This window comes from Artibeus jamaicensis, unplaced genomic scaffold (genome assembly GCF_021234435.1).
Source record: "Artibeus jamaicensis isolate MK-2021 breed Jamaican fruit bat unplaced genomic scaffold, CSHL_Jam_final contig_252, whole genome shotgun sequence".
Taxonomy (NCBI): domain Eukaryota; kingdom Metazoa; phylum Chordata; class Mammalia; order Chiroptera; family Phyllostomidae; genus Artibeus; species Artibeus jamaicensis.
In genome coordinates, this window is record NW_026521538.1 from 2,084,485 (window position 1) to 2,103,853 (window position 19,369).

Sequence of the window (19,369 nt, forward strand, 5' to 3'; positions counted from 1 at the left end):
GATTGCACCATCTTATTGAACTAGCCTCTTAGTCTTGAGAATAGGTCAGTTTACCAGCAATTCCACTGCTGGGATTATATCCTAAGAACCCTAAAACACCAATCCAAAAGAACCTATGCACCCCAATGTTCATAGCAGCACAATTTACAATAGCCAAGAGGTGGAAGCAACCTAGATGCCCATCAGTAAATGAATGGATCAAAAAATTATGGTACATATACACAATGGAATTCTATGCAGCAGAAAGAAAGAGCTCCTACCCTTTGCAACAGCGTGGATGGAACTGGAAAGCATTATGCTGAGTGAAATGAGCCAGGTGTTGAAAGACAAATACCATATGATCTCACCTTTAACAGGAAGACAAAAACAAACAAGCAAGCAAAATAAAAACAAAGACACCGAAATAGAGAACAGGGGGACAGCGACCAGAGGGGAGAGTGGAGGGAATTTCAGGGGGAAAAGGGGAGGGATTTAGAGGAACTAGTTAGTATAAAGGACACATGGACAACAACTAAGGTGGGTGGAAATGGGAGGGAGGTGGGAAGCACGGTGGGGGGGGGGGCTGGGATGGGAGTAAAAGAAAACTACTTGAAAAAAAAAGGTCAGTTTAAAGTTGTTGCATTTCAGGAAGCAGTGTGAAGGTGGGCTCTCAAAGTTAGGCTTATTATTACACAGTAATTTACTGAATAAGAGGCAGTTCTGTGGAAACAAAAACAAAGGTTAGTGATCAGAACAGACTATAGTTCCAGTTTCTGAGTTCTGAAGGCAGCCAGCTGAGATTTCTCAATGTCCAATTTGAAGCAGTTGGAGTGAGGGCAGGCAGTGGCAACATGATAGATGTTTCTGGTGATATTTGAGTGGCCTACCTTTTTTTTTTTTTTTTAAGATTTTATTTATTCTTAGAGAGAGGGGAAGGGAGAGAGAAAGGGAGAGAAAAATCCATTGGCTGCCTCTTGTATGAACTCATGACCCAGGTATGTACCCTGAGCAGGAATCAAACCTGTGCCCCTTTGCTTTGTGGATGATGCCTACCAATTGAGCCGCATGGGTTAGGACAGTGGCCTGCCTACCTCTACTGTTTTGAGAACTTCAGAGGTATCACTGGGATATCAGAGGGTCAAAAAATACCAAGTCCTCCACCAGGTGGGCCAGAATGGTTTAGTGCTGGGGTGTCCAAGCTGCAGCCCACAGGCCATATGTAGCTCAGGATGGCTGTGAATGAGGCCCAAATAAAATCCTGAATTTACTTAAAACATTATGAGATTTTTTTCTTTTTTGTGATTATGTATACTCATGTATTTAATATGTTGCCCAAGACGGCTCTTCTTCCAGTGTAGGCCAAGAGATGCCAAAAGTTTGGACTTCCTGATAGTGAAAAAACGTATTGTTGTTTTACTTATTAGAATGATGGTGTTAAAGCTCTGTCACATTTTCTCTGCATCTCTCTTGTGTGAATTTTTTTCAGTGGGGGATGTGCTATTTTGATAGGAGTGCTGAGTGGCAAGGATGGTAAGTCTTTAGAGAAAAAAAAGAAAGAACCAGAGAACAATTTTGCCATCAACCCAGTTAACATGGACTGAGTTGGGGAAAGCTTTGAGAGTAAGGGGTCTTTACAAATACCTCAAGTAAGGGAGCAGTGAGTTCAGTGGAAAGCTCAAGGGGGAACCATCACTTTGGAAGAAAAGAAAGCTGGGTGTCCTAGCCCTGGCTGGTGTAGCTCAGTGGATTGAGCGCGGGCCTGCGAACCAGACAATTGCGGTTCAATTCCCAGTCAGGGCACATACCAGGGTTGCAGGCCGGTTCCCAGCAGGGGATGCATCAAAGTCAACCATACATCGATGTTTCTCTCCCTCTCTCCTTCCCTTCCCCTCTAAAGATAAATAAATAAAATCTTAAAAAAAAAAAAAAGAAAGAAAGCTGGGTGTCTTAAGGTCTAAATGTTAATCAGATGCTTTTGTTTTTTTTATTGGGGAACCAGAATGACATGAAAGGTATAAGCGGATTTTATTTTAGCTTGTTGACTGACTTTGCTAGGTACAGGAGCCAGAGGAAGGGTTTTGTTTTTCTCCTGTGACACTGTTACAGTTGTGTTGGAAGTGTGTCAGATCTGCCGAGGAGTGATCAGGTGCTCTGACAGATCAGAGTAATATGATCTCTCAGTTCTACCTAGCAGGTAAAGTACTCCTGCCTCGGAATATAGGCCACAGAGAATGGCACGCTATGGGGATGTTTCTTGGTGATTTGCAGGATCCCAGTCTCTATAATTTCCTGGCTACTGTCTTTTCTTAGAGGGGATGCTGAAACACATATGCCCCGACGAAACTTATTAATGTAACAGTCCTGCTCCCACTGGGCAAAATGTGGTTTAGCGCAGAGGCCCACTTTCTAAATACTGTGGTGTCACACTGGCCCACAGACTCACTGCAGTTGGTCTTGTCATCTTTGGCCCTGCTCCAAATGTGTTTATTGGACTTAACAAATACTTAGATAGCACTTATTATGTGCTAGGCACTGGTTTAAATGCTTTACAAGTAATAACTTACTTAATTCTCATAATACCCTCAGAAGTAGGTACTGTTATCACCCCCACAGATGATACCAAGGCACACAGTATGAGTAATTGGCCCAGGGTTTCACAGCCAGTAAGTGGGAGGCAGGTCCAGGCCGTCCAGGCGAACAGGCTCCAGAGCTCGTGCTCCTGAACAGTGTGATCTGCTGCCTCGGAGTTAGTCATTGACTGATTTCTCTTTTCAGTTACCATTTTGGTGAGAATTAAAGTTGAATGTGTGGCAGAAAATTTAAATTAATAATGACTCAAATAAAAAAGTACATTTAACTCTCATAGAAGAAGTCTGTAGGCCACTCAGGGCTGGCACAGCATTTTCCTTTATCAGGATGCAAACTCCTCCCATCCAGCTGATGAGCCATCCTTAGCCTGTGGCTTCCACTCATGACCCAAGATGGCTACTCAGACTGCAGACATCTTACCTGCTCTTCTGGCCGTCATAAAGAACAGGGAGCATCTCCCCTGTCCCTTTAGGTCATTTCCTAGACATTGTCCCAGGTTCATCTCTTAATAGCCCACTGTCCAGAATTCAGCTGCAGGAGTGTTTGGGAACTATAGTCTTCATTTTACCCAGCTAAAAATCAGGGTCCTGTGTCCGAGGAACAGGGGGGAACAGCAGTTTATGTGACAGTTACATTTAGAGAGAGAGAGTCTGAAAATTTTTTGATGATTACAGTCCTGACACTGGTTCTCATTTTAGGATGGTTTCTCCCTCAGGGTGAGCAGGTGGGGACCTGGAACAACAGTAAGGTGGAAAATGCTAGATCAGAAGTCATGCTGTTACCCTCCTCACTTGCGTCCTTGCACTTCACATCTCACACTCACCTACAAAAAGCATTTTTTGAGCATTTTCTGCTTTGCGAGTCTAGTAATATTAGATATCCATATTGCCAAGAATCATATAATAGCATGTGATTCCCTAGTTTGTTGAGAAGATTAAATAAGATACCACACCTGAAAGCAGATTCCTACTTAGTCAATCAGAGCGTTTTGCTTTTAAGTTATATTCCCATTGACCTCTGGAGTCGGCTTTCTTGACTACATTAGCATTGAGACGGAAGTCATGATTTTGAGAAGATGCTTTCATGACTACTGAGAATAGTAAGTAATTCATTAGATAACCCTCATTGGTATTTGCTTCAAAATTTTACATATTCTACTTACATATTACATGATCATTTTCAACCTTTTAAAATATTCACTAAGACTTTGTCATGATAACAGCACAGTGTATTTTTCCATTTTTCAAATGTTAAAAATGTTGTAACATTGAATGTGCATCTTCTAGCTACCTGTGCCTTCCAAGAAATTCTTTTTTTTTAACTTTTTTTATTGATTATGCCATTACATTTGTTCTATTCCCCCCCTCCATTCCCCTCCACCCTGCATACCCCTCCCTCAACATTTCCCCCTTTAGTTCATGAACACGTGTCTCAAATTCTTTAGATTCTGTATTTCCCCTACTATTCTTACCCTCCCCCCATCTATTTTCTATCTACTGTCTATGCTACTTATTTTCTGTACCTTCTCCCCCCTTCTCCTCCTCCCACTCCCCTGTTGCTAACCCTCCATGTGATCTTCATTTCTATGGTTCTGCTCCTGATCTAGCTGTCCTCTTAGTTTGCTTTTGTTTTAGGTGTGGTTGTTACTAACTGTGAGTTTGCTGTCCTTTCACTGTTCATCTTTTTTATCTTCTTTTTCTTAGGTAAGTCCCTTTAACATTTCATATAATAAGGGCTTGGTGATGATGAACTCCTTGAATTTGATCTTATCTGAGAAGCACTTTATCTGTCCTTCCATTCTAAATGAAAACTTTGCTGGGTAGAGCAATCTTGGTTGTAGGTCTTTGGTTTTCATGACTTGGAATACCTCTTTCCAGCCCCTTCTTGCCTGTAAGGTCTGTTTTGAGAAATCAGCTGATAGTCTGATGGGAAGTCCTTTGTAGGTGACTGTCCCCTTATCTGTTGCTGCTTCTAGGATTCTCTCCCTCATTTTAATCTTGGCTAATGTAATGATGATGTGCCTTGGTGTGTTCCTTCTTGGGTCCAACTTCTTTGGGACTCTCTGAGCTTCCTGGATTTCCTGGAAGTCTATTTCCCTCTGCCAGAATGGGGAAGTTCTCTGTTATTATTTGTTCAAATAAGGTTTCCATTCGTGACTCTTCCCCTTCTGGTACCCCTATAATTCGAATGTTGGAATGTTTAAAGATGTCCTGGAGGTTCCTAAGCTTCTCCTCATTTTTCTGAATTCTTATTTCGTCATTCTTTTCTGTTTGATCATTTTTTCCTCTTTCTGGTCCACTCCCTTGATTTGAGTCCCAATCTCCTTTCCATTACTATTGGTTTCCTTTGTATTACCATTCATTTCAATTAGTTTAGCTTCCATATGTTTCTCTAATTTGTGACTAAAATTAAGCAGTTTGATAACCAGTGTTTTGAACTGTGCATCTGAAAGACTGGCTATTTCTTCATCGCTTAGATCTATCGGTTCTGGGGCTCTGAGTTGTCCTAGAGCCATTTTTGGTCACTTCGTGCCGTTAAGTAAGTGGAGCGAAGCCTTAGTTGTTTACCAGGACGGGGCGACCCAGGTCGCTGGTTTGTGACGCTGTGTGTGGGGGCATGGTCAGAGAGGGAGCAATGGTGGTCCTCTCTGCTAGCCCAGCCCATCCAGTCATACCACTCGCCCTGGGCCTGTTTATCCAATCGGAATTGTGTGAGCCTGCTGCCCCGCGCAGGCTTCCCTCCTCACTGGTTTCTCCGCACGCAGATGCGCAACCACCGCAGACAGCCCACCGCGCCTCTACCTGTGTGCTCCCGTAGCCAGCCCGCGATCTGCGCCTTCGGCTGCTCGCGCACCACCCGTTCGGGGATTTTTTCTTGCCAACCTGCTCCGCTGCTGGCTTTGCTCCTCTTACCTTTGCTGAGCATTTAGTTGTCTTTGGACTCCGTATTGTCGATTTTCTGTGTGGCTTGGTTGTGTTTATTGTTAAAAATAGTTGTTCTTAGATTTGGTTGTGCACAGAGGCAAGGTGGTTCCACCTACGTCCCCATCTTGGCGGCCTTCCAAGAAATTCTGATGTCCATACATTTGGTTGAGAACCACATTGATAGCCAAATAAAGAATAAGATCAAATAGAATCATTTTTTTACTAAAATGTTAAGAGGCGGTCAACTTTGATTATCACATATAAATATAAATCTCTTCACTATATTCTGTTTGGATCCCATCTTCTTTCAGGGTCTCATGTATTTAGACTAACCCCTCCCTGTCTTTTGTAAGAGTTAATTTGTAAATAAGACTAAATAGTTGAGTCAGGGGGTGCTGTTTTCCCTCCAACCTCTAATACAGAATACAGAAATTCTCCGAGTGTGGTCCAAGAACCCCTAGGAGTCCCTTTTGGGGTCCATAGGTCAAAACTATTTTCATGATAATTTTAAGACTTTGCCTTTTTCATTCTAGTTTCCTTATGAGCATATAGTGGAGATTTCTAGAGGCTACATGATGTATGATATTGAAACAGATTTAATATTATGGAAGATGTGAAAATCCACTTGTCTTTTATAAGCCAGACATCAGAGAGATCTGCAAAAATATAAAACAATGCCAATCTTACCACAAACAATAAAAATTGTTTTTGAAAAATACTTTTTAAAGAAAACATGACCTTTATGTTGACATGTAGTGGGTTTATTTTTATTAAGTTAATTCATAAGGGGTTTTAACATTTCAGTTTTAATTTCTACTACAGCAAATATAAATTTTACCCATATAAAAAAAGCTTTTGAGGGCTCTTCATGAGTTTTAAGAGTTTAAAGGGACCTTGAGACCAAAAAGTTTGAAAACCGTCTACTTCATATTTACTGAACTTTAAAAAAACTTATTAAAAGTTATTTCTGCATATTTCACTGCGTAATATGAGTAATGTGCTTGTAAGTGTCTTGGATTTTGGGCTCCTGGAGGAAAATGTCTGTTAGCAAAGCATAACATCCTACTACCCTCTCCCTGGTGGCTGGTGGGTACACAGGGACCTCTGTAGGGCACCTGTAGACACAGGATTGCAGGGTCCTCTCGCTTCCCTGTGCAGTTCCGTTTTCATCCCCAGCGTTATGGATTGCTGCTGCTTAAGTTATTTGCACCTCACCCCCTTCGTTAAAAGGGGGTTAGTCAGTGGGTGTTAAGGAAAGGTGTTTTTAAAATATTAGTATCAAAGCGAAGCTTTCTTCTAAACGTAACTAAGGAATTGAAAGTATGTTACATGGTGAGAAAAATTAGGCAGTGCCCATTTTCTTTCTCAACCAAATACTGGTTGGGTCTCTTTCCAATTTGAGTGGTTTTAGAGTTTGTTTTTTAATAATAAGGACAGTATTCTTGAGTATTCACCAACACAGTTGATTGTGTGAAGTGACCATTATTAGCTTTGGAAATCAGGCCAAGGTGGTTTTAGGTATCTATCTAGGAAACCTGCAGGGTGCTCATACAAACTAGGTACTGAGCAAACATTAACAAAATTGAATTGGACTGAGACCTATACTTAGTCCCAAAAGGCATTTGTCTCCTCTTCTGTCTGAATGTCCTTCTGTTCTTCCATCCTTCCCACCCTACCATTCTCTCATTTGTCCAGTCTAGACATTATTTAATAAAACCCTTGTTCTGAGATAACCATGATTATTAATGCCTTTGGAGTTGATGAAATGCTTTCTGATTCTCCTTCTGGTGGAAGAAAACTGAGAAGTTTGAAAGGTTAGTCTATAAATGATGCTTGGCTGCACTCTTGGCCTTCGGGTTCTGCTTTCTTTAAGTGGAAATGTTTAAGCCTCAGCCCTGGCATTTTTCAGCCTCGCTGGTAGTAGGAGTGCCTTGTTTTCCCTCTTGGGGACCAGCTTACTGAACTCCAAGTGGTGCCACATGGAACTGATTGTTGGGTTCTGGGACATGCCGCACGTTCTCCTGTGGTTCACTGTCCAGATTCCATAGAGTCCGTGGACTGATCAGGCATTGTCTGAGGGGCGAGCTAGTGTGCGGGTCAGAGCCCAGGATTCCAGGGGAGCAGAGGCAGAGGAAGATTGCTAACTTAGGCCTCTTGCTAGTCACTTCGAATAAGAATGTAATTCTGATTTAAATATAAATGTATGTATTTGACATTCTGACTTTCTCCAAGTGGATGAGTAACTTTGTTTGCCTTTAAGACTACATTGATTCTTTTGGAGGGAGGAAGAGAGTTGTCTTTTTCTAGCCCTCTCAGTCCTTACCAGGCTTCTTGAAGGAACTGGCCTCATAATCGACCAAATATTGTTGGAGACATGTGCGTGTCTAGCCAGTCCCTAATATGAATACTTACTTAATGCAGACAGATGGCTGTATGTTTTCTGCTGTGACCTGCCATTCAGGAAGTGACACAGGAAAATGTCTTATGACCCAGAGTAGCTTGAGTTGGTTGTGGACTGAGGGGAGAGGGAGAGTCATATGAAGATGAATCACTGGGACAGCACATTTACTTCTCTTCCTTTGAAATAACCAGTTTGGGGACTGCAGGGAGTGAGAAAAATGAAAAACAGCCTCAGAGAGCTGACTGGTCTGGGGAAGTTTGTGGGTTGCAGGAGTGTCCCGTGTTTCCTAGCACCTTTGAGTACTTAGTTGTGTCTCCCAGAGAAGATGAGTTTAATTTTTGTGGCCTCTCATGTCCTGGTCTCTTGCCTATCAGAATGACTTAAGAGAATCCCATTCTAACCAGGTAACAAATTATTTTTTCTGCTGTGATTTTCTTTTCTGCTGTTTATTTTGTCATTCCTAAACTTTTTATTGTAAGGTTTCATAAACTTCCAGGGGGTGGGATAGTAAGGCTGATAGAGGAAATCAACCATTGATGAAGGAATTTTCTTATCCTCATTCCATAATGCTTTCTGAGTCTTTACAAATTGATGCAGAGCAATAGTGTGTATGTATGTACCTTAGAAGTTGGGGTTTCATGGTATTAAAACTTGCTGTACCGTAGCCCTGGCTGGTGTGGCTCAGTGGATTGAGTGCCGGCCTGTGAACTGAAAGGTTGCCAGTTTGAGTCCCAGTCAGGGCACATGCCTGGATTGTGGGCCAAGTCCCCAAGTTGGGGGTATGTGAGAGGCAACTGATCCATGAATCTATTGCACATCAATTTTCCCCTCCCCCCTCCCTCCCCCTCTCTCTAAAAATACATAAATAAAATCTTTAAAATTTTTTTCATATCACATATACCAGACTTGGCACGTTCTTTGGCCACAGCCCTTTCTATCAATGGATCTCTTGGCTGCATACAGGAGCTGGTGTGTTCTTCTATACTGGGGAGACACCAGTGTCTGACAGTAAGTACAGGTGGTCTGCCATGCCCTCTTTCTGGTCACGGCAGACCACCTATTGCCGTTAACCATTCCTGCTGACCTGGTCTGTGAGCTACTTCAATCAACTTGCCTTTAACACTCTCTTTTCCTTTTGCCTGTGTAGAAGATCATCGCCGTCTTCAAACCCAAGAATGAAGAGCCATATGGGCACCTTAATCCTAAGTGGACCAAGTGGCTGCAGAAGCTGTGCTGTCCCTGCTGCTTTGGCCGTGATTGCCTTGTCCTCAACCAGGGCTATCTCTCAGAGGCAGGGGCCAGCCTGGTGGACCAGAAACTGGAACTCAACATTGTACCACGTACAAAGGTCCGTGACCTGTCTCCAGGGGGTCTTACTGCCTGACCAGCATTTCCTGGGCCTAAGCCCGCTACGTGTTAGTGAGACCATTAGGTCCAATGAGGGCTCTTTATGTCCTGAGCTTAGGGTTCTCAGCCTTTTTTTTTTTACAGGGGAGTGTTGTGGAGAGGTAGGTTTAGGCTCCTGATTGATCATCTGATGAAAGCTCTCCTGAGAAGGATACACATAAGATGCATACAATTTTAGGAAGTTTACCAACTTCCTTTGATGTACCTTTATGGCTGGCTCCCTGCATCTTTGGATTCCAGATAATCCCAAAGTGGTTAGAAACCTAGCTGCTTCTGCGCTCACTCTCTTAGATTTGCAAGCCATTCCAGGATTTAGATGCAGTCTAGAATGGACTTACTGATGTCAGCTAAGCACTTACATAGGCCCTTATGCATGGAGGACTAGAATGGGCTGAGGGTTAGAGGAGAGATCTGGCCAGAACCCCTTATAGCACAGGTGGCAAACACAAGGCCCGCAGGCCGAATCCGGCCTTCTACTTTGTTTTATCCAGCCCTGGCACCTTTTTTCTACCTGGCAGCAGCACCGAGTTCTCGCTTAACTGTAAGGAGTAGTTACATTTATACAATCCTAAAATTACATTCAGCCCTTTGAAGGCAACCTTGAGGCTGATGTGGCCCCCAGTGAAAGTGAGTTTGACACCCGTGCCCTATGGGGAACTAACATGGAATTCTCACTTTTCTTCATGCTATGGATATCTGGTATTTGTCTAAACATATCAAAATTAGTGTCCCAGGAGGCAAGTCCACACTTAGAATGGATTTGCACATATGTTATATGCGGTGTAGACTTAGTTGAGGTTCTGATGAAGGCTCCGGATCATACTCCTTTACCCCCCCAAAATGCTTAAATACAGAATTGATTGCATACCATATCAGGAAGTGTATTGAGGCCAGGTTTAAAACCCCTGTAACTACAGGGTGTTTCATGAAACTTTCCAGGGATTATGAGGGGAAGGAATCTGCTAGTCAGCATATGACCACTTCAGGATGTCATCACCTATTGAGTACGTGGCTGTCCAAGGTTTAGTAGCAACTTAAGGTGGAACTCTGATATGAAGGCTTTAGAGGTGTGGTTGTGGCTCTGGGTCTTAATTTTCTTGGAGAATCCTAGGAAAGCTATTGATCTTGTTCCCTTGCAAAGCATGTGTATTTGCAATTACTGTTTTACATATAGTTTCAGGAAATGCTTCATAGACCAGTTGAAGTCTGTGCATTGACCTTGTAGGAACCATGCCTCTGGATTAAAAACTCCTGCTTGAAGTTTTCTTCACGGGTTTAGTTAGTTGACTATACAGAGAAGACTGATCAGGAGACAGGACCTTCCCTTCAAACCTGTTTTGATGTTTTCCCAGGGTATTTGAGAAGAAAAGGTGTTTGTTGTGGGCATTTAACATTGTCAGTTCCTTTGCCACCAAACTCCAAACAATAAGCCAACTAGTTTATAAGTCCGTAGTAGTCAGGGAACATTTCCTGAAATACCCTTCTCCCATTCTCAGCACCTAGGAAAGCACTGTACCTACAGAGTAAGCGTTCTGTAAGGACCAACTGAATCAGTGAGTGAATATTAAACTATGAGAAACAATACCAGAGATTCTGCAACTTCAGGTCTAGGAGGGACTGATCGTAATTCTGGGTTTGTAGCCACCACTTAACATCTAATTCACTTCCTGGCCTCGCACAGCTCACTCTGTCCCTTCGTGCGTTAGTCCTCTCTGTGTGCCTGTAATTAAGTAGGCACTCTGACCATCTTACAGAATAATTAATGCTGCTGTGATCTCCTGCCTAACCGGAAATTCTTCTACTACACCCCTCCTAAAGTCTAGAGACTCTTAAATACTCCTTGCTCGTTACTCTTTAATTTCCTTTCTTCACTAGGTAAATAGCAGAGTGCCCCCAGCCCCTGTGCCTTCCTCCTTTGCCTGTACTTCTGGAGTGCAGTGCCTAAGAATCAGAGGGCTTAAGTTTGAATTCTGGCTCTGCAGCTTTTTAGTGGGTGACCCTTGGGCAAGTTACTTAAGAGTTGCCCCCTGCCACCTCCACTCAGTTTCCTCACTATAAAAATAGGGATATAAATAGTTCCTACTTTATAAGGTGGCTATTAAAATTATACAAGATAATCTATGTAAAACACACAGCCCAGTGCTTGGCACAATATAAACACTCCATACATCTTAGCCTGCGGTATGTTTGTGACTGTTTTAATCATCAATATCACTACCCCACACACAATCCCTTTCCCCCATCTCTGGCCTTCTCTCCCTATTAGAGAACCTTAGTGAGGCCTGAGGAACTTTCGCATCAAAAAATCAGCAAAAACAAAAGTACTTGTCTTTTATGAGAACAAGACGAAACAGAACTTCACACACTTGTAACATGCAGCTGCTGGAGAATAGTCAGAGGAAGCCTCTCCCCGCCCTGTGGTAGGGTTCTATCCAGTCAGTTAGAGCATCCGTCACTAAGGAAACGGGGCTCACATTGCAGTGGAGCCTCTACTAGTAAGGCTCTGGTTCTCACTCAGTAGTTCTCTCTGCTCGCTGTTGCTGTACCGTTTCAGGTTATGATAGTTCATTAGTCATAGGGGGAAAGGGGCTGTTACAAAGAGTGGTAGCAAATAAGTTTGATGTGGGAAAAGGTAGTTTATGGCCTAAGAGAACCAGGGTTTCACCATGGAAACTGGTAAAATAATCTTAAGCAAGCCCTTTCCCCCTTTATTCCTGTGCTTAAGTGTCCCGATTTGTAAGGCTGAGAGTGCCGTCCTTCAGTACCTTACACACACATTTTAGGTATACCTTCAATGTGGATGGATACATGAAACAGGGAGGGAGGGAATTATTTTGCCCCTTTCTGTCTCTGTTGTTCATGGGCAAAATATTTATAATGAATTTTGCAAGGTTTAGGAAAAGAAAAATTTTGCTTATAAATTTGATTTTATGTATTTGTGAAAATTCACTTGTTGCTGTCTCTGAAAGAAACTTATAACTCATTCATTCAATTCATTTAATATTTTTGAGCATGTGCCAGCTGCTGTGTTAGGTACTAGGAATGCTAATGTGAACAAAATGTTCATTTCTCTTTTAATTTCATTAGGATTAAGAGGTAATTTAGATATACAAATGGATGCCCACAGGACAGTTTGATAAGTGTGACAGTAGTTGTATATATGGACTATGGGTTATATTGATGTCATCACAACTTAAGGACCAAGTATAACATTGACAGTCCACTAAAAAGTTTTCTGAATAGGTAATGCATACATTCAGTGCTAAAATCAGAAGGCACAGGAGTGTGAGTAGAGAAGGGTAATTCAGCCTCCCTCCCACCCTTGTCTTCCAGCCACTCAGTTTCCTTCCTCGGAGGCAGCTACTATTACTAATTTCTTGTGTAATATTTCACATATAGTCTGCATAAGTATGGATATAAATAATAATTTACTAAAATCAACTTTATTTTTTTAGTGTGAATAATTGTACATCATACAGAATTCGGAAGGAAATAAAAAGATGTAGAGTAAATTGCAGTTTGTTTTTATTTGGAGAGAAAATAGGCATTGGGACATCTTTTCCTAACCCAGGAGGTAGCTGTATTAGTCAGTGTAATTCATGTCAGCTGCTGTAACAACCCCCGAGTCACAGTGGTTTAACATAATAGGAGTACTTTTTGTTCACATTGGAGGTGCATGTCAGTTAGGCAGCTCTCTTAGATCCTATGTCATTTCATGTAGTGACAAGGGCTCTAGAGTCCTTCTGTGATGTGGGTCTGCCATCTCAGAGCCCTTCATTTCAGCTGCAAAGATTGGGGAATGCGATACAGATCATGGGAGATTTTAGGGACCACGCCTGGAAGTGATGTACATCTGTCACTTTGTCAACATTCCATTGGCCCAGACTAGTTGTATACTCTGTTTTAGCTGCTAGGAAGGCTGAGAAATGTATGCTTTCTGTGCATCCTGGAAGAGAAACAGTATTGGTGAGCATCAAGCTATTCTATGCTATAGTGGGATAGTTCCTTAAACTTGACTCTAACATAGTTATTTCTTCTCTCTCCACTGTATGTAGGTAGTACACATGGCCAGTGAGACCTTCAACTATAGTGCCATTGACCGAGTGAAGTCCAGGGGCAAGCGGCTTGCGCTAGAGAAAGTGCCAAAAGTTGGGCAGCGGTTTAACCGCATCGGGCTACCGCCAAAGGTATAGACTACACTTATGTGACTTACTTTTTTTTTTTTTTAAGATTTTATTTATTTTTATAGAGAGGGTAAGGGAGGAACAAAGAGAGGGAGAGAAACATCGATGTGTGAGAGACACATCGATATTGGTTGCCTCCTGCACGTGCCCCAGCTGGTAACTGGGCCTGCAACCCGGGCATGTGTCCTACTGGGAGTGGAACTGGCAACCTTTCACTTTGTGGGATCACGCCCAACCAACTGAACCACACAGGTCAGGGCTTATGTGACTTATTAAAGGTGATGATTTGTAGTGGCCTAGTCATCCAAGTGGTGAAGCAAAGTGCCTGTGGACTGGCATATGGGCACCTGAATAGCCTGCCCTGAGGCACCTTTCTTCCTCATTTCTGTCAGGGGCCTAAGACCCTACCTTTCTCACTTCTCTTGACCATTTGGATTGGGCTTTTTGAATTTGGATGGGCATTCACCATCAAAACCCTTTTCTCCTTGCAAGGGAGGTGAATTAAACATCTTGGAAACGTTATCTTACTCTGGTACAAAATCCACAAGGTTATAGTTGGTCCCTGGCTTACTCTTGGGATCTTTGAACTTGGGCTGCAGGGAAATAGCTTTCTTCCTCTATCTTGGTTGCAGGTTGGTTCATTCCAGCTCTTTGTTGAAGGCTACAAAGATGCAGATTACTGGCTGCGGCGTTTTGAAGCAGAACCTCTCCCTGAAAACACTAATCGGCAGCTACTGCTGCAGTTTGAGCGGTTGGTCGTGCTGGACTACATCATCCGCAACACTGGTGAGCACCTGTGGGCGGTCCTCTCCCTGTGCCAGACTGACCAGTGAGGCACAGGGCAAGGCCTGGAGCCTTGCAGGGCTTGGTATCAGACAGCCTTATCAGGGTTTTATCAAGTCAGAAGGGTTATACACATTTGGGGAGGGTCTCAGAACATGTTTTTCCAAGACAAGCTTTGCCCAGGTGCATTATGAGCATTTATAGAGGTGGTGAGGCCTGGAGCTAATATTTACATTTTATTTTGGCATCTTTCCTGATCCCAGACAGAAGACACTTGGTCTTCCAAAGCAACATAAGGGTACTAAGAGTACTTTTATACTTGGTCCCTAGTCATTATAACAGCAAGGCCTATTATAGGACCATTTTGTCTTTAATTACCTCCTATAAGTGGATTCTTGCAATATTTGTCATTTTGTGACTGGCTTATTTCATTTAGTGTAATGTCCTCAAGGTTCATTTATGTTGTAGCGTATAGCAGAATTTCTTTCCTTTTTAAGGCTGAATAGTAAGTAGTCCATTATATGTGTGTGCCACAATTTGCTTCTTCATCTGTTTATAGACACTTGGGTTACTTCCACATTTTAGTTATTATTAATAATGCTGCTGTGAACATGGTTGAACAAATCACTCTTTGAGACACTGCTTTCAATTCTTTTGAGTGTGTCCCAAGAAGTAGGATTGCGGGATCATGTGGTAATTCTATTTAATTTTTGAGGAATTGCCACAGTGTATTCCACAGTGGCTCTACCATTTTACATTCCCATCAACACTGCAGAAGAATCCCAGTTTCTCCACATCCTTATCGCCACTTGTTATTTTCTTGTTTTTTTGATAGTAGTCATCCTAATGGGTGTGAAGTGGTATCTCATTGTAGTTTTGGTTTGCATTTCCCTAATGTTTAGTCACGTTGAGCATCTCTTCAAGTATTTTTTGGCCATTTATATATCTTTTTTGGAGAAATGTCTATTCATGTTCTTTCCCCGTCTTTAAATCAGGTTGTTATTGTTGTTGAATTATAGGAGTTCTTTGTATATTCTGGGTATCAGTCCTGTATCAGATACATGTATCTGACTTGCAAATACTTCCTTCCATTCTGAGAGTTGCTTTCTTACTCTGCTGATAGTGTCTTTTGATGTGATTATTTTTATTTTCATGAAGTCCAGTTTATTTTTTCTTTTCTTGTCTGTGCCTTTGGTATTATATCTAAGAAATCATTGCCAAATCCGCTATCATAAAGCTTTTGCCCTATGTTTTCTTTTAAGAATCTTATAGTTTTAGGACTTAGATGTAGGTCATGGATCCATTTGAGTTAATTTTTGTATATGGTGTTAGGGAGGGTACAGCCTCATTCTTTTGTATGTGGATATCCAGTTTTCCCAACACCTTTGTTGAAGTGCCTGTATTTTCCCCATTGAATGGCCTTGCCACCCTTGTCAAAGATATTTGATCGTGTATTTGTAAAGGTTTATTTCTGGACTCTGTTCTATTCATTGGTCTGTGTGTCTGTCTTTACAGCGTGTTCAGTACTGTACTGTGTGGAAATCAGGAAGTATGAGTCCTCTAGCTTTGTTCTTTTTGTGGATTGTTTTGGCTATTCAAGGTCTCTGGAGATTCCATATGGATTTTAGGGTGGGTTTTTCTATTTCTGCAAACAAAATTGTTAAGGTTTTGCTAGAAATTGCATTCAGTCTGTAGATTGCTTTGGGTATTATTGACATCTTAACAGTATTGTCTTCTAGTCTATTAACGTGATAGCTTTCCACTTATTTATGTCTTCTATAATTTTTTTCAGCAACATTTTGTAGTTTTCATTGAACAGGTCTTCAACCTTCTTGGATAAGTTAATTCCTAAGTATTTTATTCTTCTAGATTCTATTACAAATGGAGGAGTTTTTCTTAATTTTCTTTTTTAGTTTGTTCTTTGTTAGTGTGTAGAAATACAGCTGGTTGTTTGGTTGTCTTTGTATTCTGATGCATTGCTGAATTTATCAATTAGTTCTAACGGTTTTTGTGTGGAATCTTTAGGGTTTTCTACATACACAATTATATCACCTGCAAACAAATCATTTTACCTCTTCCTTTCTTACTTCGATGACTTTTATCTTTTTCTTGCATAATTGCTCTGGTCTTCCAGTAGTATGTTGAATGGAAGCTGTGTAAGTGGGCATCCGTGTCTTGTTCTAAATCTTAGGGGGAAGGCTTTTGATCTTTTCACCATTGAGTATGTTTGCTGGGGGGTTTTCATATATGGCTTTTATTTTGTGGTAGGAGTTTTCTTCTGTTTCTGTGTTGTTGAGTGTTTTTATTATGAATGGATGTTGAATTTTGTCAAATGCTTTTTGACATCATCAGTCTACTAATGTGATGTTTTGCTTTGATCCATTTTCCTAAGTTGAACCTTTCTTACTTTCCAGTGATACTGGTTGTAGTGTGTGATCTTTGCAATGTGCTGCTGAATTCAGTTTGCTAGTATTTTGTTGAGGATTTTTGCATCAGTATTCATAAGAGATAGTGGTCTATAGTTTTCTCCTTGTGTCTTTGTCTGATTTTGGTATCAAAGTAATGCTGGCTTCCTAGAATGAATTATGGAGTGTTCCCTCTTCAATTTTTTGAAAAAGTTTGAGGAGGATTCATGTTAGTTCTTTAAATGCTTGGTAGAATTCACCAATGAAGCCATTAGGTCCAGGGTTATTATTTATTGAGTTTTTTTTTTTAAGACTTTATTTATCTTTAGAGGGGAAGGGAGGGAGAGAAATATCAATGTACGATTGCCTCTCGTGCATCCCCTGCTGGGAACTGGCCTGCAACCCAGGCATGTGCCCTGACTGGGAATTAAACCGCGATACTCTGGCTCGCAGGCCCGCGCTCAACCCACTGAGCTACGCCAGCCAGGGCCCAGACTTTTATATTATTAGTGTTATGTGTTTAAATTATATATGTATATGTGTATACATATATAAGCACATTTTTATATAAAACTGTAAGATAATACTGTTTTCGTTAGTAATAGTTATGGAGACTTTTGGACATACACAGATGAGCAGAATGATGAACCAGTCATGCCACCTCTTAGCCTCTTCTCAGATCAGCAGGTGCTCCAAGGGAAATGAAGCCACAGGTGCTAGATTCCCTCTCTGGATTTCCTTTCTCCCAGATCTTGACATTTTAACTCTTAATCACCTCTTTAAAATCTCCAAAAGAGATTTTAACACTCAGAGAGATCTAAAGATCTCTCTTCAAGAGATTTAAAAATACTTTTTACATATTTTGTCATTGTTCTCAGTAGAATGATTGTCCAAGTGTCCAAAATACCTAACCTACCATGAAATCAAAAATCACCTCAGGGTTTTTGGGGTTTTTCCCCTAATTTCATAATTTTTGTATTTCTGTTCGCAGATCGTGGCAATGACAACTGGCTGATTAAATATGAATATCCCATGGATAGTTCTGGCTCTCGGGTAAGAGCTTCATCTGTGCCTTGCAGAAGGGGATAAAGTGCAATATATGCATCCAGGAGAATTATGATAACTTGTATTTAAAATTGATAGGTTAATATTTGGTAGAGTTTTTCCTCTTTTTTAAGGAATGTGCTACTAAATGATGTTAATAGGAATAGGATAAAGAGAAGTTCCAATGAGTTTGGGACATACTTTATGCCTTTCTCAGAGATTCACATTGCATAGTAGCATAGTAAAGGTCTGAAAAGTTGTACATTAAATGAACCCGTTTAATTGTGATTGGCCCCGTGATTTCCAAACTTTTTTGACCACCGAGCACTTTTTTCACAATGGAGCACAATTCCACGGAACGTCAGTTCAGAGAAAGCTGCTTCCTGCAGCTTTCTTTACTCTCGTTCTTTGGACACCTATCCCTGCCCAGTCTGCACATTTAAAAAATTAAATGGAAGGCTACCTGGAGAAGGTCAGGGGTTGGTTTTTCTTCCTTGTGTTTTTTTGTTTCCTTCCAGCTTTACTGAGATACAGTAACGTAGAGCATTGTGTAAGTTTAAGGTGTACAAATATGATGATTTGATACAGGTACATATTGTGGAATGTGTACCACAGTAAGAGTAGTTAACACATCCTCATGGTGTTTTTCACTTCCTTCTTTAATAATCTTTCCCAAATTTTGTGCACTAGAATTACCTGAAGTACTTATTAAAAATAGTGCAAAGTTTTCAAGCTTTTTCCCCTATGATGTTGAGTAAAGCTCAGGATTCTGTACTTTGACTGAGGTACCCCAGAGGATTCTGATGCAGGTGTCCCGGCCCCATGTTCCCTGTTTCCCTGATGGCACCAGTGAACCTAAGGCACGGACCCACGTAGACGGTCATGAAGGTGTCTGACTTGGGCAGGCGCAGTAGGTAACCCACCCCACTCTTTTTGCACTCAGCTCTTGTCCTTTTCCTTTTTGTGTATCAGTGAGGCAGGGAAACAAACTCCCTCGTGCAAGAGCAGCCAACTGTTACCTCCCATGGTTCTGTTATTCACTGGAAAAATGTGGTCGCCACCAGTGAAGTGGCATCTGAGTCAAGGTCCACACAGGATTTTGACCAATTGATAATGATTTGGGGTTTTTTGGTTTTTGTTTTTGTATTTCATACCCTAAGGAATCTCATTGTCTATCTCTAGCAGGAATGGCTTATAGTTATCTTTTGTTATTGTCATTTCCCTTCTTACCAACGACTGTGGCAACTCCTGGGAAGTGCACCTTTTCTAAGATGAGAAAGGGACTCAGAACCTTGAAAAAGCCAAGTCAGAGGTATCATAAATATGCTAAGCTCAGGCAATAATGTAGAAACCAGATCAGAGGTTGAATAAGGATTGATGCCTCAGGAGGATGAGAGGAGGTGATTTACTACTGCTTTAAAGGGCCTGAGGCACTTGGGACCCTATGTATTTAGTGTTTCTTTGCTCTTCAGGACACTGACTGGGTGGTGGTGAAGGAACCCATTATCAAGGTGGCTGCCATTGACAATGGGCTGGCTTTCCCCCTGAAGCATCCTGACTCCTGGAGGGCATGTACGTTTAAGACCACTTTGGGCTGGCTCTTCTCTTGCTAAGTCTCAGTTTTCCCAGCTGTTCAAGGTAGATGATAATACC

The 19,369-nt window shown here is 41.6% G+C and overlaps 1 protein-coding gene across 1 annotated transcript in view; it reads left to right on the forward strand.

Moving 5' to 3' along the window:
- The window catches only part of PI4K2A (phosphatidylinositol 4-kinase type 2 alpha), a 28,874-nt gene that overhangs the window by 1,760 nt on the left and 7,745 nt on the right, over positions 1-19,369 (forward strand). The window contains exons 2-6 of the mRNA XM_037138956.2: positions 9,041-9,241; positions 13,356-13,487; positions 14,117-14,270; positions 17,664-17,725; positions 19,189-19,288. Of these exons, the coding sequence (XP_036994851.1) occupies positions 9,041-9,241; positions 13,356-13,487; positions 14,117-14,270; positions 17,664-17,725; positions 19,189-19,288 (649 nt within the window). The remainder of the gene's footprint in view (positions 1-9,040; positions 9,242-13,355; positions 13,488-14,116; positions 14,271-17,663; positions 17,726-19,188; positions 19,289-19,369) is intronic.